The sequence below is a fragment of the Halichoeres trimaculatus genome, unplaced genomic scaffold (genome assembly GCF_033239565.1).
Source record: "Halichoeres trimaculatus isolate MK-OKI-2021-1 unplaced genomic scaffold, fHalTri1.1 fHalTri1_scaffold_7, whole genome shotgun sequence".
NCBI lineage: Eukaryota > Metazoa > Chordata > Actinopteri > Labriformes > Labridae > Halichoeres > Halichoeres trimaculatus.
This window is the reverse complement of record NW_027437185.1, coordinates 14,968,467-14,982,170: the sequence shown is the minus strand read 5'-3', so window position 1 is coordinate 14,982,170 and position 13,704 is coordinate 14,968,467. Positions and strand designations below refer to the sequence as shown.

Sequence of the window (13,704 nt, the reverse complement as noted above, 5' to 3'; positions counted from 1 at the left end):
ACACTTTCAAAAGGGGCTAAAAAAGTGTTTGTGACAAGAATGCATGCTCGAGCTAAAACATCAGTGATATCGTTTTTGGCTTCTCTGTTCGTGCTGTGTACTGCACAGTAGCTGCCTGATAGTCGCACTTGTTCCTTAGCGCCGTCCTGTCAGATATCGTGGACATCAAACCAGCCAACATGGAGGAGCTGACGGAGGTGATCACCTCTGCAGAGTTTCATCCCCAGCAGTGTCACACCTTTGCCTACAGCAGCAGCAAGGGCTCGATACGACTGTGTGACATGAGACAGGCTGCTCTCTGTGACAGACACTGCAAATGTGAGTACCAGCAGAGTGCATCATGGGATATCATATAAGAGTGACAAGATGCAGCCTTTGTTAACAGATTCAGGTCCTCTTGTTTTTTTTAATTTTCTGTTGACTTTTGTGTCAAAACCATTTACTTTTTAAAACCAGTCACTTAAAAATAAAGCCAAAACATTAGTGTTAGCTTCACTGCTGGAGTTTGTTTTTTAAGTGTTATTATCAATTAGGCTTGAAAATGTTTGTCCTTAACAGAGATGTTAAAAAGCAAGTTTTGTAAATCAAAACTAAAATTCTAACAAGCTGACCAGTGTAAAGGAAAGAAGAAACTGAACACAAGTTATTCAATCAAATCTACGTGTAAACAATGTAAACATGGAGGGATGGGTACCAAATTGGGTACTTTTATTGGTACCAACCAAATTCCATCCAAGTCCTGAATACTTATTTACTTAAAATCAAAAGGTACCATGTTGAGGTACCCAAACCCATACTTGCGACTGAGAGAGGGGGAAGAGTAGGAGGTTTTCCATACTGGGCATGAACACAGCATTGCAAGCTTCTATAATGAAGAATAAATATGTTAAATTAAAAAACTTTGAGATTTTATTATCGAACAAATTGATATTTATTACCACATAAACACACGCAAAAGTACCACATTTTGGTACCACTGAGTACCAATACTAATTAACAGGTACTAGGCATCGGTACTCTATCATTCCAAATGTAAAAGGTACCTATTTTGTCATAAAAATGTCCAGTTGTTCTGTGGTTGACTGTCAGAAACAATGCTTCACTGTGGACTCAAGTTCTACTGAGTTCTGATGGGATCACAGCTGTTACAGGACCTCTGTTGTTTTGGAGTGAAGAGTATCCGTGCTAACTGGTGTACTTCCGTTGCCAAAATGCACACTCAGCAGTAGCTGTCTACAAACAGTAATGGGATCTACAACTCAACAGTGTTTAACCATGTGGCGCACATCCATGGTACACATGTCTCTAAATGTTATTTTAAACCCCGTCTACAAAGCTACTGGAAACAACTTTTTTTGTGTCCAGTTCACATGAGTTGGTCTTCTTAAGTCCTTGAAATATCTTCAGTAAAGATGTGATGTGGTATTGTTAGCATGACTGACTTTAAACAAAAACCTATAGATTCATCTCAATCGCCAGAAAAACAAGAAAATGTACTCAGTAAATACGGCCGCCCATGTTTGCAAATTCATGCTCAATGTTTCAGCTCCAGCCCTACCTTTGTGTGGCTGTTTGCCCTCTGCTCAATATGTCAGGATTGATAACCCATCAATAATTCTCCTTGTGTGTTTCAAACAATGAATGGCCTTTTCTGGAGCTTAACACCGTATGCATACACGTTGGTCAAATGAATAATGAATACATTGACATTTTGGCGAAAAAAATCAATGGCTTAAGAGCAATCGCATTAGTCTCACATGGACACACCTTGTTGTTCAATAACGTCAGTCATTTCCTCAGACTTATTGATGTGTTCACTGAACCGAGCGTAACGTGGCCTGTTGAATTTCACGTTTATTAGAGGACTAAATATGAATGAATGTAAGTCAATTTTAAGCTGTAGTGCTCGTAGTGTCACATGATTGTTGTATATCAACATATACAACGTGCCATTACTAGACAGGTGCTTGCTGTGCGCGCACACACACACACACACACACACACACACAGAGCAGGCAGGTGCTCTTGTTTGCCTCTGGACGGGTCTGTTACTGCTGACCTACTGTCTCACTGCATGAACGCGTATGGCTCAGAGCAATGTATGATACACTCCCTCCCACGCATTCACACACAACTCATCTTTCTCCTGACACACACACACACAAACTTCCTCTACATAAATAACCCCAAATCACAACCACACTGTATCCCCCCTCTCATACCTGTAAATCTGAGAGGTTGCTGCTATCAGTCAGTGTTAGCGTGAAGATGGATGAATGGATAGATGGATGGATGGAGCAGGGATGGATGGAGCAGGGATGGATGAAGAGATAGGGGATGATTGCCAAAGCACCGAGCTGCAGGACAGAGAGATGGGGACCAAACAGCCCCATGCTGACTCCCCAGGGACCCTATTATTCGCCAGGAGGGAGGGAGGGCTGGAGCTCAGACACACACACGCATAAATACATGCACATATTGCACATTCATACACACACAGTCACACTCAGACTCACACACAAATCCAGTGGGGCCCAAATGGGCCCAGCACTTTGACATTGATTTGTTTTTCTTATCCCTTCTTCATCCCCTCATTTTTTCATCTCTCAGTTCGCATCCCTAGTTAGACTCCCCATTGACACATCATAGAGCGATTCTCCAGGTCTCAGCGGAGGAGGAGGGAGATGTAGGGGGGAAGGGTGGGGGCATATTTGGAGAGATGGAGAGGAGAGAGGGGAGGAAGGGTGGGAGGGAGGAACAATAACTTGACAGCTAACGATGGAATGCCTGGCTCTTATCCCCAGCGTGCTGGCCTGCACACAGATCAGCAGCTGCCAGAATCAATATGAATCATAACCAATATTTACCCAGCATGCTGACCCACGCCTGCCTCCCTAAACACACAGAAATAATACTGTGAAGAGATGCAGCTGCTGCAGCAAACATGCATTGTTGTGGCTTTTGTGGTTCACTAATGACTGTCCACAACAGGATCTGCTTTTTCTGTCTTCACTTTTCATGACTGAAAGATCTGTTCAGAGAAAAACGCCCTTGAATGCAGAGACCTCCTGCTGAGGGAAATGTGTTTGCTTTGTCAGAAGATAACTCCCTTTGGTTTATGTCAATTTTTTTTCTTACAGACTTTGAGGAGCCAGAGGATCCCTCCACTCGCTCCTTTTTCTCAGAAATCATCTCATCCATCTCAGACGTTAAGTTCAGCCACAATGGGCGCTACCTGATGACACGGGACTACCTCACTGTCAAGGTGTGGGACCTTCAAATGGAGAACAAACCACTGGAGACATACCAGGTGAGCTTCAGTTGAGCTTCTGTGTCTTTTGGTTCAAATCTAAACATTGATTTCACACTAATCAGTCAGCATAATCCTGTTCTACTGTCATGCTGCCAATCTGTAACCGTGTCATCTTTGGCGATTAACCCTGGACGACTTATTGAGCTGAGTGTCTGTAAAAAGACAGATAGTAGAGGTGCAGAGCAAACCTGAAGGGCAAAACCTCCCACCGTGAGGTCACCAGGGGTCACATCCGCACTTTCTGATCAGGGAGGCCATCTTAGGGCAGGTCATGAGTGATGGGGCTATCAGCAGGGCTCAAGGGATTCACTGTCCAATCCCAGCTCCGCCTCCACCTGCTACCTAGCCTCTTAGCTTAGGTCACCAGGTCTGAAGGGATTACCGAAAGTAGAGCATATGGCTGTACAGCTTATAGTTGCATGGCAATGAGAAGAGCTTAAGATGTTGGAAAAGTGTGACCACAATCCACCAACCACTTCAGAAACTCACGTTTTCGTTTCTTTCTCTCAGGTCCATGACTACCTACGAGGCAAACTTTGTTCTCTGTATGAGAACGACTGCATCTTTGACAAGTTTGAGTGCGTCTGGAATGGATCAGACAGGTAAAATTTGTCTCCCACCCTCTCATTTATCCCTCCATCCATGTGTTCTACACCAAATCAACTCTTTTGTTAACTTATATCCTCCACAGCGTCATAATGACCGGCTCCTATAACAACTTCTTCCGAATGTTTGACCGGAACACCAAACGTGACGTCACGCTGGAAGCATCCAGAGAAAACAGCAAACCCAGAGCCATTCTCAAGCCACGCAAGGTACATCAGCTTAGCTGATATCTGGAAGTCTGAGAAAGATTGTTTTCATATTTCTACTGATGAGGGCTGTCTCCATAACTTCTGTCAAATCAAAATATGATACTCTGAGTGCAGAAGATCTTCAAAGATAGTCCATCATATGAGTAATCATGACCTCAAAAGTCCTACACGTGACATTCAGATGAACTATTTCTATATGGCTGATATGGTTTTAGTTTTTTTTTTTAACATTAGCTAACCATATCAGCTATATTACCACAAATCTGATGACCAGGAAAAACACAGAAAGTAAAAAAAGTTTTTATGAGATGATTGATTACATCCTGAATTCCTGTAACCTGAATGGTAATATCTTACTTTTCCAACCATTGGTCATTTTGGTCCTGAATTACCCTGTGGGGGATTATCAGTGTCAACATTCTGTTTCGACTCTCAGTCCAGGGTCGAAACAACTAAGGCAGGCATGGGCAAACTATGGCCCGGGGGCCACATGCAGCCCGATAACGTTTTAATCCGGCCCGCCGAACTTGAAAAAATTAAATGAATAAACCTTGCTTATGTTTTATTTTCCCTGCAATTCTGATGTTTTCCACCAGATGGCGCACTGTAGATACATTGGCTTTGTTGAGGTGAAGCATAGGCCTATTACTCCACGCACATCCTGTGTGAACTAGACGTATCACAGCCGAGCGCTGTTTTTACCAATCTAATGAGCGCCTCTCCTCGCCTTTAAATGCGCTGCGGTCAAAGCGCAGCGTCTGATTGGTCTGATTGATCCCTGCCACAGCGCTTTTTATTAAAAAAAAGCTCAGGAACATGTCTGTATAAACCTTCAATGTGAGTTATTTGTCTAATTTTTATATAGAGAGTTGACATTTAATATTAAAATATCAAAAAAAACAATTTTGACACAATCTTTTATTATTTTTCGTTTTTTTCATTTTTAAAACCAGGACAGAAAAACCGTGTTTTTCTGTAATTCCATTTTTCCGTTTTGGTTTTAAAACAGAATAACAAAAAAACAAGTCCGTTTTTTAGTTGTTTTTTTTTTATTTTGTTTTGAAACAGAATAACGAAAGAACAAACCATACACGGATTAAAAATCCCATTATAATTCCATTCTCTTATATTCTAATTTTAATTTCAAAACAAAATCAAAACAGCGAAAAATAGACCGTTATTTGTTTTCTGATTTTGATATGAAAACAAAAAATTGAATAACAAGTCGTTATCCGTTTTCCGATTTTGGATTCTAAAACAGATATGGAATGAACGAATGATACCCTGATAGTTACCAAAGCACTCCATCAATCTGCTCCTGGTCTGGCCCCTTTGTCAAATGTTAGAACCCATTGTGGCCCACGAATCAAAAAGTTTGCCCACCCTTGAACTAAGGACTAAGATGTCAGGACCTGTTGCGGAAAGATTTGGTTTCACTTTTTTAAAACAGATGTAGTCAGAGACCAGTCTTCCATCTTTTTCTTGCAATGGTTTTATTATTGTAAATGTGAAACTGACAAATGCACAGAAATTATCCACCAACTTGCTGTTAAAAACTATCTTTGCGTCTAATTATTTTGGTTTTACAACTTTATAACTAAACTGTGGTTTGAACCCACTGCTGTCATGATCCTTTTTGTGGCCCTGGTAGGTAGTTGTTTTTCAGTCAAAGAAAAACACAAAGTTATGTAAGACCTACTAAACACAACCCCTCAAGCAACAAACAGCAGACAGGATATTTTTAGCTCCAAGCTGGCAGACAAACTAAAAGATTCAGTAGCTAAAGGTTCACGAAGTCCCCTCAGGTTCAGGCACATGCAAAAACAGAGTTAAAGGGAGAATGAAATCAAAATTGAACATTGAATTGTCAGAAAAAACTCATAGTAATGTTAATGGACCTGTGTGTAGAGGAGTTGGTAATAAGTACAACTCAGTCTCTAATTCTCTAATTCAAAAAACTGCCAAAAGTTGCCAGACAAAAAGATGTCTTCTGTGCTTCTTTATATCCAGGTGGTTGAGTATTAAAGCATTACGGTAGTAGCCACTGACCGGAGCTAAGGCTCTACTGGCTGCGGTACAGTGACAAATTAGGCTTAAGATTAAAAATACTCATCAATTTAACCAACTAGTGATTGTGGTATCAACTGGCAAGGGTGGCAACATTAAGTCCACTGGTGTGCACCTCCTATATCTTACCAAGTATAAAACACATCCAATGATGAGGTTTTATATTAAGGTGTTAAAGATAAATGAATAGTGATTAAATCAATGTTAATTTATGCTTTTAAGATGTCAATAACTGTCATATCTCAACACCTCTTTATCCCTCCTGTTGTCCCCAGGTGTGTGTGGGTGGGAAGCGTCGAAAAGATGAGATCAGTGTAGACAGCCTGGACTTCAGCAAGAAGATCCTTCACACTACATGGCATCCGCATGAGAACATCATCGCTGTAGCGGCCACTAACAACCTCTACATCTTTCAAGACAAGGTCAACTAACGGAAGAAACTGGCCCTGCTGACACCCCTGACATATGAGGGGCTGCAGGGAGAGGCAGGGTTGGAGAAAGACACTGATGAAGCCCTGATCTACATCCTCCTCCTCCTCCTCCTCTCCCTGTGTGATGTTACTGCCGGTCTTAAATTTTTCCGCTCTGCTGAGGAAGTGCAGAAAAAAAGTATCCAGTGACTGATCCATAAAGTGGATTTGGGGAATTTTTAGGAAGCTGGATATCAAACCTGGATACAACTTGTGGAAAAGTGTCCCTCTAAGTCAAAGAATGGACTTTCATTCTTCAATTTGGTTTCTAATTTATTTTATTTAGCCATGCAGACATCTGAAGAAGTGAATCCTGTGCATTAAAGCATCAAGAGGATTGCTGCATGAATAACATGATGTAGCAGCCCTCTGGACCCTGAAGAGAGGGGCTGGATGTGGGTACACTGGACATAAATAAGAGCACACAGACAGAAACATAGCTTACATGATGGTGGCTCATTGTCATGTAGCAACAGTGCCCCCTGTCTTTTTGTCTGCTCATGCTACAGTGCATGTGCTCCACCCTGCAGCCTCTGAGTGAGGCTGAGTTTCCAGACACTCAAACCTGCTGCAGAGTTCCTACAAAAGAGGAAGAGACTGTTATTAATCTCTGACCCCAAAAACTGAGTTCTCTCTGCCTGTGATACATCGTGGTCAGTCTTTCTAGTTCCAATTCTGTGTCTCCCTGGTGAGACTGCTGTAGTCTGTAATGTGAATGAAGCCCCTCCAGGCTGTGTCAATGGTTTTATTTAATGCTGTTGTTTTATTGAGTCCTTCTCTTGGTCAATGAGTCTGTTTAGAAGCTGTGGTGCCTTCTTTTGGTATGTGGGGGTTTGATGTAGTGGGAGTGGGAGGGGGGAGGGGACTGAGTTCAAGGCAGGAGTGTGAATGTTTCAAATGAAATGTTAACATAGCATTTTCTTTTTGTTGTTGTTTTCCCTCTTTCTCTTAAAACATAAAAGCTCAACCAAGATCCCACGTGGAAAAAAGTGCTTAAAGCAGTGTAGTCAAAATTACATTAAAGCACCGGCTACATGCTTGTGAGTTCAGGGGAGAACGCTGTGATTTGTACAAAGTGATGCTTGTATTACATTACAGTCAGTCTGATGTCATCTGTTTGCAAGAGACACGACAGAGCCACATACAGTTTTTCTTTCATTCAAACTCTTCACCATTTTTGAGCTTATTTGGATAGTACTGGAAATGATCTGTAGATGGTAGTAGAGTAAACTTTCATGTTGATATATTGAACTTTAGATTTCTTGGCATTACATAAAGCTAGCACAGCTCTTTTTGCATGTATTGGATCTGATGAACGGTCAGCTTGCATATAGATAACTGAGCATCTACAGATCATGTGCAGCACTATACAAGTAAAAAGCTTCCTGTAGCCTATCTGAAAAAGGTTTAATTTGTCATCCCTGCAGTGCTTGTCCATGTTCCTTTTCTTGCTGAAGATGAGTAACCTGGAACAGTAGCAGGTCGTATTTTAGCAGTCGGCTATAATCAGTTTGGAAGTCCTCACTCATCTCAAATTTGTTTTCAAGAGCCAACTCCCATAAAGGAAAGGAGTCAAAGGTCTAGGTGAACTCTGTGAAATCAGGGAATTATTAAGTGTGGTTCCTTTGAACAGTTATGTCTTCTAAACAACCTCCTTTGTGACACTAATTGAACAAAAAAAAACTTTTATAGCTCAGAATGTATTGAAATGCAATTACCATGCAGTCTTTATGCTTACTGGACTTTCTTTGAATAAAAAAGAATAAAGATGTGCAAGTTCAAAGTCGTCTTGGATCTCCTCTTTTAACATTGATGGCTTTAAAAAAATGCACTTCTCAACCCAACATGAGCGCACTTCAACTCTGCAAACTCGCGAGGGCCATTGGAAACCATGAAGTGTGGAGTGGGAGTGGATGTCAGCTTCCTGGCCAGCTGTAAGGCCATTTACTTATTGTATTCTTGAATTTTTAGAGCTTTGTTGTAGAGATTTACTAAAATTAATGAAAGTAATTCACAACCAAAAAATGAGCAGTTTTCATGTTGTTTTTTGACAAATCATCTGTGTGACTTTTAACCATGGTTACATAACCTTATGTTTTTTGTTGGAGTGAGGGGGGGTTTGTGCTTGCAGCTAAACATGATCTACTTGGGAAAGGGTGCTTCATTCAGCTGTGAGCATGACGTCAGACTGAGTCTGCTCCATTGCAGAGAGGAGGCTGGTTTGAAAACAGCCCCAGAATGAACGTAATTCAAAGTGATATGTCTCTAGCCTGTGATCACTACCTCTTGTGGTACAAAACTGCCCCCTTGTGGTTAAAGAGGAAACTATATCAAAGATGTCTCGCGTGTTCAAAAAGAAAGGAGGGGGAGGGCATGACTTCATCAACCGGACACAGTTGGTGGTTGATTAAAAATTACAAGTCAATGGCAGTCTCTTTTAATTATTCATTTTACTCATGCACTTTAATGAAGCATTTTAAAAGAAGAAATCCAGTTTCCTTAATAAGCTGCGGATCGACTTGAGCAGATTATACAATGAGCACAAATGGCAAAGGTCATCTGGATAGTTGGGGTTGTACTTTGACTAAAGTTCAGAGAAAATACCTTTACTCTTTCTAATATTATTCCTTTGTTAGAAGAAGAGCATCAGTATTTCAGAGACACCATTACTGTAACGCCTGTAATGACAAATTAGAAATCCAATGTATTCATCCGTCATACTGTGCACATTATGCAGTTTTTCTAATTGGCCCCATGAGGCTTTAGTCTACGCACATTTTTTCAGCTGGGGACAGCAGCTGTCAATCAAACAGCATCTTTATAACCAGCAGCAGAAGCTGCATCATTGTGCCTCAGGATAAACCCGGGGACAGACAGGAGCTCCACTGTGATCATTGATCATCAATCGATACCTTCTCTGATGCCATTATTCCAGCAGATTTTGTGAGGTATTTCTGATATTAAATCAAGTTCAGCTCTCTCATATTGGGACACGATTTTTCTCTTCTCGCCGTGTTGACGTTTCCTTATACTCTTCTTATTCCAGCTCAACGTCTCTTTGGAAGAAATGGAGAAGCTCGGTGGGAGCAATGCAACAGTGGTGAACGGCTCCATAGACAAGTGGCCGTTTAATGGACATGGCTCTTTCCAGCACCCAGACCCCAGGGAGCTGAGGGTCCTGGTACCAGCTATTCTGGGAGTCATCTGTGTCCTGGGTGTGGCTTGTAATCTGACTGCGATGGTCATCTTGTTCTCCAACGCTCACAGGGGCAAACTTTCTCTTATCAACTCTCTCATCTTCAACCTGATGTTCGCTGATGGATTGGTGCTGGCGTTTTCAGTGCCTTTCAAGGCAGCCTCCTTCTCCAAAGCTAGCTGGGAGCTAGGCTGGGTGGTGTGTAAGACGGCTGACTGGTTTCTCCAGTCCTGCATGGCAGCAAAGAGCTTCACAGTGGCAGTGATGGCCAAAGCATGCTACCGCTACGTCTCAAACCCAACCAAACAGGTGAGCATCCACCTGGGCTCCATCTTGGTGGTGTTCTTCTTTATCTGGCTGTCCGCCTGTTCTGTTACCATCCCTCTTTGGCTGTTTGCCAGCCTGCAGAGACGGATCCGTGGGCTGGTGTGTGTGCTTGTAGTTCCTCCTGAAGCCCAGAATTTCATGGCAGTTTACATCAAAGCGTACCCTCTGGGGGTCTACTGCGCACCTCTCAGCCTCGCTCTGATGTATTTCTGGAAGGCTTACGGCCAATGCCAGCGTCGCTCCAGTAAGACCCAGAACCTGCGCACACAGATCAGATCCAGGAAGCTCACCTTGATGCTGTTCAGTCTGACCGTGGCCATGGCAATACTCTGGCTCCCACAGTGGGTGGTGTGGCTTTGGGAGCGCCACATAGCAGAAAAGGAAACTGAGGGAGCCAAGCCTCTGGTGTCTTCTCTGCCTCTTCTTCTCATCCTCTCTGCTCAGCTCCTCACCTTCTCTCTGTCCTTGGTAAATCCTCTCATCGTGCTCTCCCTCTCAGAAGAGTTCAGAGAGGGCTACAGGGGTCTGTGGAGACGCCTCACCCTGCGCAAACAACCTCCTCCAAAGCCAAAACCTGGACCTCACAAACCTTCAGCTACCCAGTCACCTTGCCCAAGACCAGAGACTTCTGTTGAACTTCGAGGGGAGAGCAGCTTTCGGGCGAGCTGCAGCCAAGGTCCACACAGAAAGGCTCAGCCCCAGACAGAGCAAGGAGGAGGAGGAGGGAGGGAAATAGACAGGGTGAGTCTGAAGGATGGTATCGTCTTGCCTGATTTGGAGCAGTTCTGGCACGAGAGGGAGACTGGATCATACAATGACGAAAACGATCCTGTGCCATGGGAGCATGAGGGCAAAGATGAGAAGAAATAGCGATAACCCTCAAGCTTATCCTCAGTTTACTTTCAATACAGTCCTGTGTTGGAGGAGCTTCATCAACTAACCACAGCTGAATGGACTGCCGAGTACTTTACAGCAAAACATTTACACCCTGTGAACTGTGTTCATGATGTTATTCAGAGGTAAGAAGTGTAATGATTGTGGAATATGAATAGAGCAGTATTGTCTGCATATAAAATAAATATGGCATGGTGTTGTCTTTCCTTATCTTTTTCTGGTTTGAGAAAAAGGAAGTTATCAGTGTACCATGACTTTCTTGGTGACTTCTGGCAAGGATGGTGGTGGAAATTAATTAAAATAGAGTTTTGCATATCTTTTTGTAAATCTGAGGTGGTGCCCGTTTAAGCACCCTAGTTGTAAAGTAATTGGATGTAACAGTTAATGGTAATGAAATGTACTGCTGTACTGACTTCTGCAAGTGATTCCCTAAAGAAGACAAAGAAAATCTATATTTGGATATGTTGTGTCTATGTTGATGTTTTATCTGCGGTTGTATTTTGTACTCATGTGCAACCATTACTTCTGTATACCTTGTGGATATTTGCAATGTGGAAACTGGCAGCTTTTGACCTCAGTCTGTTTGTATTGAATATGTAAAACGTGCATCAAAATGACCAAGTGTGACATGTTCAATGAAGTCTGTGACCAAACTGATTTGTGGAAGCAAAAATTACACAGGATGTAAAATAAAGATGCAGAACCACTGTACGATTGGTTTGTGTGTTCATTTCAATGGTTAAAGCAATGGCACACACACCCATGTAAACAGACACACTTACAGTACAGTCCTAATGAGACAAATCAGACATCAGCGGATGGTCTCCTGCTGACATCGCGTCATTAAATGTATTTTCATAAGGGCATCCATTTGAATTGCCTTGGGTTCTAATTAGAGGTAAAGAGCTTTCATCTGAACTCAGATGGATTCATTTCAGTTGGCTCAACTCAGCGGGAGGCTCATAAGGAATTCTCTCTTCATTGATCTAAATACACATGGAAGGTACCTCCTTGGTATTAATGGATAACAACGTTGAGAAAGTGCCTGTGCTGAGCTGGGATGATTCATCTGTCTGATGTAACACCAACCTTACTGTGCTGAACATTGAAGCCATATGAGAATAATATTATGTATCTGTAATAACATCACCCTCCCCTATTTATAGAATTACATGGGTTGAAAATGTCATGTTGATACTATTAGAGCAGAAATACATTTTGGAAGTATGAGTCACTTCATAGACACCTTGCTTCTCTTATTCTTCCTTCCCTCCTTTGTGACATTTTCCTCTCATCAATCATTTATGTTGACCTTTCATCACCAGAGGCAAGTAGCTCAATCAGAGCAGCACTTAACTACATAACCCAGCATCAGTCCCTGGGGAGGTGACTTGGCTATAAACTCTCTATACAAGAGACAATGCTGTAACTCCAACTCGTGAAGAAGGGAGGTTATGCAGTGAAGCGTAACTGTTATACAAAATAAAAACAACATAAACATCATAAAATAAAAAGCACTAGATCATACCAAAGTACATGGCTCTGAATATCAAGTTTCAAAGAGCTTGGCAGTAGCCAAGAGAAACAAATCAAGGCAAAAAAGGTGGAAGACTGACACTCACACTTGAAGCACAGACACTCAAGAATGAAACGCTAATCTCTGGAAAGTTAACAGCAATTTTGGATCCACTCAACACACATACAAAGGTTTTACCATTATTCTGAGTTCAGCTTATTCTTAGCACCTGCCTGCTGCCGTGTGAATGTGTGTATCTCTGGAGTGTAATCAGCTGATTAATCACAGACACCTGTGCAGGTGTAAGATGATGAGGCATTTTTCCAGCTGGACCTCGTTAAAGTCCAGCTTCAGTGTGTGACTAATGACCTGTGTGTCGGGGCATCGTTGCACAAACTCTGCTGTTGTAGCAGTGTCATTCCAGAGGATGTTTTAAATTTATTCATATTATACAAACGTCTTCACTTTTTTCTGACCACTATGAAGGGCGCTGGTTTCAGAGAGTTTCAAACAAAACAGTCTCACCTTTCAAAAAAAAAAGTAAAATGGTGAAGATCATGAAAAACGATGATGGTTGATCTGATCTGAAGAGAGTATTTGTGTCAAAATAGAGAGTGTTAATCAGCATTTTAAGTGGAAAAACAACTCAGGTTTAATTGGGTCATTATTCAAGGCAGGGGGTTCTGACAGGTGAGCTCCTCTCTTTACTGGCCCAAACCCACTGTGAGCTGAGGTGGGGGTGTCACCCTCGCGTTTTATCCATCAGCCAATCATCATCTCTAATAAATGAAGCTCCACAGGAAGTGACATGTCAGCTTACACTAATTATGCTCAGCAGGAGAGACAGGCTGCAATTAAGCCACATGCTAAAGCCTTTGCCTGCCAATGATGGCGTCTCCCTCAGAGTCACAGCCACGTTTGGTCCTGTGGATGATCACCTGGATCCCCAGTCTATAGAGGGTCGTCTTGATGTGTGTGTGTGTGTGTGTGTGTGTGTGTGTGTGTGTGTGTGTGTGTGTGTGTGTGTGTGTGTGTGTGTGTGTGTGTGTGTGTGTGTGTGTGTGTTGCATTCTGAGCTGGAGGGCGATGGGTTCAGGGGGTCTGGC

General features: G+C 42.4%; 2 protein-coding genes across 4 annotated transcripts in view; both read left to right on the top strand.

Annotated features, from left to right (window-relative positions):
• ppp2r2ba (protein phosphatase 2, regulatory subunit B, beta a) overlaps window positions 1–8,436 on the top strand; it is a 55,666-nt gene extending 47,230 nt beyond the window's left edge. For all 3 annotated transcript variants that reach the window (XM_074674149.1, XM_074674150.1, XM_074674151.1), the window contains exons 6-10: window positions 154–318; window positions 3,141–3,310; window positions 3,824–3,915; window positions 4,005–4,128; window positions 6,471–8,436. In XM_074674149.1, coding sequence (XP_074530250.1) covers window positions 154–318; window positions 3,141–3,310; window positions 3,824–3,915; window positions 4,005–4,128; window positions 6,471–6,626 — 707 coding nt within the window. In that variant the 3' untranslated portion in view covers window positions 6,627–8,436. The remainder of the gene's footprint in view (window positions 1–153; window positions 319–3,140; window positions 3,311–3,823; window positions 3,916–4,004; window positions 4,129–6,470) is intronic.
• Window positions 8,437–9,520: 1,084 nt separating this feature from the next.
• Window positions 9,521–11,758, top strand: gpr151 (G protein-coupled receptor 151). Its single transcript, XM_074674467.1, has 2 exons — window positions 9,521–9,613; window positions 9,712–11,758. Exon 2 carries the CDS (start codon window positions 9,733–9,735, stop codon window positions 11,056–11,058), a length of 1,326 nt encoding a protein of 441 aa, XP_074530568.1. The 5' UTR covers window positions 9,521–9,613; window positions 9,712–9,732; the 3' UTR covers window positions 11,059–11,758.
• Window positions 11,759–13,704: the final 1,946 nt, after the last annotated feature.